This window comes from Pinus tabuliformis, chromosome J (assembly GCF_031772625.1).
Source record: "Pinus tabuliformis cultivar Carrire ecotype Pingquan chromosome J, CPIR1, whole genome shotgun sequence".
In the NCBI taxonomy this organism is placed as follows: Eukaryota; Viridiplantae; Streptophyta; class Pinopsida; order Pinales; family Pinaceae; genus Pinus; species Pinus tabuliformis.
In genome coordinates this window covers 830,558,251-830,565,671 of record NC_142295.1, presented here as the reverse complement: position 1 = coordinate 830,565,671, position 7,421 = coordinate 830,558,251, and the positions used below count along the sequence as shown (strand labels likewise).

The 7,421-nt window shown below is 36.0% G+C and overlaps 1 protein-coding gene across 7 annotated transcripts; it reads right to left on the bottom strand.

Annotated features, from left to right (window-relative positions):
* Positions 1-294: 294 nt before the first annotated feature.
* LOC149229277 (oligopeptide transporter 4-like) lies at positions 295-4,593 on the bottom strand. 7 transcript variants are annotated; one of them, XM_089378545.1, is made up of 6 exons: positions 3,927-4,593; positions 3,279-3,824; positions 2,446-3,012; positions 2,201-2,343; positions 1,921-2,095; positions 295-1,804 (listed from the first exon to the last, which is right to left on the bottom strand). In XM_089378545.1, exons 2-5 carry the CDS (start codon positions 3,305-3,307, stop codon positions 2,088-2,090), a joined length of 747 nt encoding a protein of 248 aa, XP_089234671.1. In that variant the 5' UTR covers positions 3,308-3,824; positions 3,927-4,593; the 3' UTR covers positions 295-1,804; positions 1,921-2,087. The 7 variants fall into 7 exon arrangements, with proteins under 7 accessions (XP_089234671.1, XP_089234672.1, XP_089234675.1 ...); XM_089378546.1 differs by having other exon boundaries at positions 296-1,804; positions 1,921-2,100; XM_089378549.1 differs by having other exon boundaries at positions 296-1,804; positions 1,921-2,100; positions 2,251-2,343.
* Positions 4,594-7,421: the final 2,828 nt, after the last annotated feature.

The window sequence follows — 7,421 nt, the reverse complement described above, 5'->3', positions numbered from 1 at the left end:
TTGATGTATACGGCAAGATGGGTAATTCTTGGAATAAAGTTGTATCACTTTTTGAGGAGATGAAAACTCAGGGAATTAAACCTGATGAATGCACCTACAATACCATTATAGATGTATGTGGCAGAGGAGAGTTGTATGAAGAAGCATCCAATATTTTCAAAGAGATGAAGGCAAAGGGATGTCCCCATGTAGAATCACATACAATTCTCTTCTTAATGTCTATGGGAAAGAAGGGTTGCATGGAGAAGCAGGGTTGCATGGAGAAGCCCTCTTTTCTTTTGCAACAAGAAGAAGTGTAGAAGTTACACAAAGCTGTCTAATAAACAATGTACAAAGACCAATACAGACACAATGATGAAATCATGTTTTTGCAAAGTTCAAACTTGAATTTTACCATTTTTCGATCCTTATTAGGTCCTTTCAGAAACTTTCGAAAGAGAACTATGAGTAAATCTCAATCAATATCATGCCCATCCAGCCAATGAGGCATTGGCTCACTCGTGAGGATGACAGATTGTTACGTCATTCACCAGGGTTCTACTACTGATGTGGTCTGCCCACCTATATGCAATGAGTTTCAAAGGGATGAAATCGAATACAACTTTTCAGTGTTTTTGGTAATTACTGTCCCACAGACCAGGTAGCTAAGCGGGAATCCACTCTTTATGGTGTAGCCCTTTTGAAGGCTTGTATTGAAGATAAAAAACAAAACAAAACATGTATATGTGATAACTTATACCATTATGGGACTTTCTGAATCAATGCAATCATTTTATACATATTACAAAACTAACAATGAATATAGTCACCTTGTTATTACTATTAAGATAAAAAATGAAACCAGGGGATTTAAAAAAACCTGGAAGTTCAACAAGAAGAAGTGTAGAAGTTACACAAAGCTGTCTAATAAACAATGGCATATCTGTAATCAAAGCACATCACAGTAAGTAAGCTAAGTACAAACGATGGAGAAGCTAAGTACCCACTACTTATGGAATAAACTTTAAAGCATGGTTAGTAACAAGTAACAAACACAGAAAGGTGATCATAATGCTTTTGGTATTTGTTCCTCGACTCCCTCGCAGAGCCTACAATTCAATGAAACCATGCTGAAAATACAGCACTTCCTCATTAAATTAAATTCCAGGCATCAATTTCACCAATCAGAACACTCGTGACCTTCCCAAAATTTGACCCAAGTATAGTCCATAGAGTGATAATCAATACAATTTTGCAATTTGTATTTTTCAAAAATGTTGTATCCCAACAGAAACAGAAACTTGAATTTAGTTTTCACATCTTGCTCCATCAACATGCAACTCCCTGAGAAGATATTCAGTACGCAACTTTTTTTTCTCAAAATCACAAACTTCCATTAACGATGACATTCATTGCAGCTTACTCCTGGCAGCATGCAAAGTATGCTCTGGTGTAGTGCTTGATTTGCTGAGGATGAGAGTACCGAAAACAATTAGAAAGGCACCTACAAACCACTGTGAGAAATTCAGAGTTAACTGGTGGCAGAATCAATCTTTGTGTTTTAATTTCTGGTCACTTGTTTTGAAGTTCCACTGACCCTACTGGGAATATAAAACTTATTGGCCTTGAAAAATACGATTATGCATAATGATTCCTTGAAGAGAAAGAGGCCAGTTAATCCCGAAACCAAAAAATTGGTAGCAAAGTTCACAACTGTAGCTTGCAACGAAGTTAGAGCCTTAAGACTGCTGACATAGCAGCTCCACATTGTCACATTCAATAAAACCACACCTGCATAACCCAACAGCTGAAACCTCCTATCAAACTGCAACAAGAAGAAGTGTAGAAGTTACACAAAGCTGTCTAATAAACAATGTACAAAGACCAATACAGACACAATGATAAAATCATGTTTTTGCAAAGTTCAAACTTGAATTTTACCTTTTTTCGGTCCTTATTAGGTCCTTTCAGAAACTTTCGAAAGAGAACTATGAGTAAATCTCAATCAATATCATGCCCATCCAGCCAATGAGGCATTGGCTCACTCGTGAGGATGACAGAGTGTTACGTCATTCACCAGGGTTCTACTACTGATGTGGTCTGCCCACCTATATACCTAGTCTGGCACAAATGGCCCGAGAGAGAAATTCATAAAAGAATAAAATTTGAAATAAATAGTTCTAGAATAATAATTCTGAAGTCATAATTAATGTATATTTACAGAGTGCAAAGGCAACAGCAACAGTCCCAAACAAGAGAGTGTAGAACCACCATTGTGGGATGTCAGGGTATTTGCGCATCAATTTAGTATGGATATCAGGCCGATTGTTTTTGGATGCTGCTACAGCACGCTGCCATATTTCCCTGCACCATAACAACGCATGTCATTTAAACTAACATCCATAATTGATGATCTTGCAAGAAAGCAGTAATGGAAGTCAAGTCAATACAAAAATCAGAACTTACTTCCCATAGAATAGAGCGACATGGGTAATTGTAAAAGCAATGGTTGCAAATCCAAACCCACAAGTCAGAGCAAAAAACAATCTCATATGTATTTGACCATTCTGATTGTAAGCAGCGAGATCCTGCTCAAATTTATTGTTCACAATCTGTGAAATATTATAGTTTTGACCTTGGGCTGTGAACAAATCGGAGCTGAAAATAGGAAAAGCCTTTGCATTGTACATGTTAGTGCCCCAATAAGCAAGAGGGACTGCAAAGTATACTACGAAGACATAACCAACCATGACATTCATAATGGCAAAGAATGGAGAAATAAGAGGACTGAACAAGAAGTCTGCGATGCTGCTCCAATCGAAACCAAAGGCACCTAGTCCGAGGCCATTCATGCCGGAGCCAATCTGCTGTGCTGTGACAGAGTGAGGCCAAATCCAGCACACCCACGATACACTGGTCAGGGTTGAGAATAGATAACCATGGAATACATAGTAGCAAAAGCTGCAGGTCATGGCCATGAAGAAGGTGGTGTTACGAGACATCCCCTTTCCATGGTCTTTCTCATGCAGTACCCTGCATGTCAAACACAGAACCTTCTCCATTACCAATTCTCACAGTATAATTAAATGAAAAGTAACTCAATAAGTGGACTGGCTAAATTTGTTTTCAGAATTTCGTAAGAACTATTTTTCTGAATTTCACAACGAGAAATTATTAAATTTAACCACTTATCAAGTAGTAGATCCATTAACACCACTATGATTTACTTAAAACATTCCCAAGAAATATTGACATTTTTATTATACCGGAACAGGGTCACCTGGACCAGTGTAACTTACGGAGCAGTCCAGCCCATCAGTATCCTCATCTTGCAAAAAGAATGCTGGAAGATGCAACCATACCATGTAGCTCAGAGCCAATCTAGATATGTAAATTCTTTAAATTCCATAGATGTGTGTTCAATGCACAGCGACAACTAGAGGTGAAAAGAATACACAGCCAAAAAGACACGAAAGAATGAAGACTATTGAAGACAGTTGCCAATTCAAGAAATTAATGATTATGTGAAAAGGTTAATAGAAAGAACCACTCCGAAGAACAATCCCTTAGAGCCATGGTAGGTCCCACATAGCTTTTTGTGTAGGATGATTTCTATGTTATGTCGACAATGGTTACATACAAATAAAATGATGGTTAACAGTGATATATAGAATTTGCATGTGCTACGCGTGTCCTACTGCTTCACCACCAGAGGTTTAACGAAAGACCAAGTGCCTTCACAGAAACTCAGCTGCCAAACACACAGCTTTTCACAAAGGATGGACCGGGAGTAGCCCTGACCGTGTCTCATGTCTCACCACGTCTCACCAGCCCAGTAAACCCTGCTGCAGGAGGGAGTTATAAGCTTAGGTCTGTGCTGCGATAAATCGATTGTATTGACATTTGATAGCTATTTATAAACAGTTTGAAAACTGAGATGAATGTACCTCAAGAGGCAAGAACTGCAGTTAGAACGCTGGATGTGATCTCTCCCATATCCCGAATCAATCGATAAAGGGTCAATCTGTGATCTCTATCTGCGCCTGGATATGCTGTAAGTGATGGTGGTGAATCTGGAGCCGGGGACCAGGGCAACCAGATCTGTTACTTGAACAAAGCATTAATTTAGCTCGCATCAACAGATAGTCGGATTTCAAGCGCTTCACCAGCCTTACGAGGAGCAAGCCCAACACGAAGCCTTACGAATAGCAAGCCCAACAGTAGCGTGATGAGGAGCCAGCCCAACCCTGCTCGAGACCAACATCTCTTAATTTGGCTCCGGTCTTAGTTAATTCGGCTCCTGAACGAAGCGAGGCCAGTGAAATGCCCTGAATCATCCTGTTCACTGGATTTAATTTTCGCCACTTACCTGAATGTCAGACTTGGTAAGGCTACCTGCCGCGGGAGGTCCAGCAGATTAAGATAAATACCCATACCCTATAGCTCACCTTCGGATAGTTCCATATCCAGACCCATATCCAACAATAGTCGTAGGAGAGAAGCAAAGACTGACCTCCGCCCTGCAATAACAGATCAGTAGTAACCAGCTCCGGCCAAACCCCATTGCACAACCAGGAAACCCTAGTGAGGGCTCTCTCTGCAAAATATTTTCCTTGCACAATATTTTCCTTGCACGTTTCTTGCTGAAATTCGGCAACCAACAGGCATTCCACCCAGGGGTTTTCCTTGCACGTTTCTTGCTGAAATTCGGCAACCAACAGGCATTCCACCCTAGGGTTTTTGCAGTCACGAACCACCAGGTGCATTCCCAGCTGGATCCAAAGGAAAGAGGGTAGATTTTCTCTGCCATATTCCGCCAAAGTTTGTGCAATCTGCATAAAATTTAGACAACGCCCAGTTTGCATCCGCCACTGAACGACTTAAAGTTACAAAAATAACAGACTGATTGTATATCAGATCTTGATGCTAGTGATTAGTTCTTCGAACAAAACCGCCGAGCCGATAAGCGGACACCTCCCGCCATGCAAACATTGACCATACGGCCGACACCTGCGAAAGAACAAGCACGTTAGCAGCGAAAGAACAAGCAAGTTAGCAGACAACGAATTGAACACTTAACATTAAACATTAAGGAATTAATGTCAGCATTAAAACTAAACCGCACACCGTCAGGGCCACTTGATTGTGGGTAAGTATCGGTTTAAGATATGGTCCGGCCTCTTCCGCCTCGGGAAGAGGCCAAATAAGATGGCGAACAGATGGGAGATGGCAAACTTTAGAATATAAGTAATAATACCACTAAAAAACCCTGCGAATTAATGCTATCTCCCCTCCGAACGGTTACTATAGTCCCTGCCGGATGCCAGATGGCAGGGACTAATAAATAAGTATCAAACATAATTACTATGTGAACAAAGCATAATAGACCATTGGAATATAAATATAAGTATGGCAATAACATGACATACAATTTGCAACTTATACAAGGCACTGCATGGGATACGTGAAAATCCACTGAGTTGAAATATATGTAAGGGTAAAACGAAATTTTTCATTGATCTGAATGAGTTAAATTTATATTTATTAAGATAGACGAGGAAATTTAATGTATTTGTTATATATTTTTATTTAAATTTTAAAAGTTATAATTTATATATTTATACTTAATATTTAAAAATATTTTTAATTATTAAATATAAAAAATATTAAATATTAAAAATAAAATTATTTTTATTTAGTTTTAAAAATATTTGATTTGTTTTATGTGTTACAAATTAATTAAAAAATAAAAATAAATTTATGATATTTTTTTAAATAGTTGGTGAATCGATAACGTTAGAGGACTATGATTAAGATTAAATCATAATGAATGTCATTATTTACCTCTTTTTGGTTTATATTATTCATCAATTTTTTTCAATAGGTTCAAATGAATATAACTAAGGTGGGGAATTAAACTCACTAACCTTTGACTAAAAATATAAATTTATAATTAACAAAATATTTATGAAAAATTTATAATTAACAAAATATTTATGACAATAAAAAAGTGTTTTATAATTTGAATGAATTATAAATTTATAATTAATAAAATATTTATGACAATAAAAAAGGGTTTATAATTTGAATGGGTTTAATAATTAAAAATATGTTTTTTAAATTATAAATTCAAATTGTCAAACAATCTTAGCTTCAGTGGTTTAGTGAACTATTTGTTTCCTAAATAGATTCAGTCTATGAATATATGTTATAATTAACCCATTTGTAATATTTATGAATATATGTTATAATTAACCCATTTGTAATATTTATAAAGTAAATCATTAAACCATTTATAATATTCATAAAATAAATCATTTGAAATTACCAATTCTTAAAAAAAAATCTTAATTTGTATATATATATAAATAAACTTTACCTTCAAAATCACATATTATATACAAACATCCTTTAACTTTAAAATTATATTATTATTATTATAAAACAAAAATAATTATTATAAAATATTAATAAATAATAATTATATTATTATATTTATATATAAATTTTTAATATTTTTAAAATTATAATCAAACTTAAGTCATAATTTTCAATAAAGAACTTTTAATGAATAATAAATATATTGTTAATTAATATTTATCATAATATCGTTATTTTTTTGAATATTTTGATTTTCTACATAATAAAAAAATAATGATCAAAATGGCAATTTAATACATTGATACATTAACATGGGTATATCTTAATTTGGATCTATCAAGCATTGAGGGATCAAATCTCTCGAGGTACAAAATTTTTTTAGTGAAAATTTGAGGAAATGTTTACATCTCGAGAGATTTTATCCCTCTTGACGCTTGATAGATCCAAATTTAAGATGGATCTAAGCTAGTTTTAATTGTGCACGACACAAAATTTGTCAACATATGATTAATCTAATAATTTTAAATATGATTAATCTAATAATTTTAAATATGATTAATTTGTCTAAGATTAATCTAAGAATGAGTTCCCTTTCTTCTACCTCATGCACATTAGGCCTGTAATTTTTTTAAACACCTGAATTCTAACATATGACTATTGTTGGGCAGCGGATCCCCCCATAGCATGTTTTTGGGGCTTGAAGCCCGAATTTTAGTCAAATGTAATGTAAAGACCCCGCGAAATGCGGGCATGAAGCGCGAGAGTCTAGGGTTGTCCACCCTAAAATAATGTAATTTAATGTATGGTATGTCGACCTACCCATGGTCTGCGGACCATGGGATTGTATAAATAGAGCGAGGCTCTAAGGGTAAAGTCAGTCTTAGTAAGTTTTGACAAGTAATAGACAAAGAAAAGGGCATGGTTAGAGGATAGAAGTGAATATGAAGTGTATTGGGTTGTATTGGTAGGTAGAGGCTCTGCAGCTGAGTGTGCAGAGGCCTAGTAGAGTCTGTAGCTGAGTGCGCGGACACCTGCAGCTGAGTGCGCAGGGCGGAGGCAAG

Excerpts from the sequence above, each read along its gene's own strand:
- LOC149229277 (XM_089378543.1), bottom strand. The coding sequence starts at position 3,307 with ATGAGGATACTGATGGGCTGGACTGCTCC. Across the intron at positions 3,013-3,278 it reads CTGATGGGCTGGACTGCTCC|GGTACTGCATGAGAAAGACC; the intron begins GTAAGTTACACT and ends TTTGACATGCAG. Across the intron at positions 2,344-2,445 it reads GTCGCTCTATTCTATGGGAA|GGAAATATGGCAGCGTGCTG; the intron begins GTAAGTTCTGAT and ends GTTATGGTGCAG.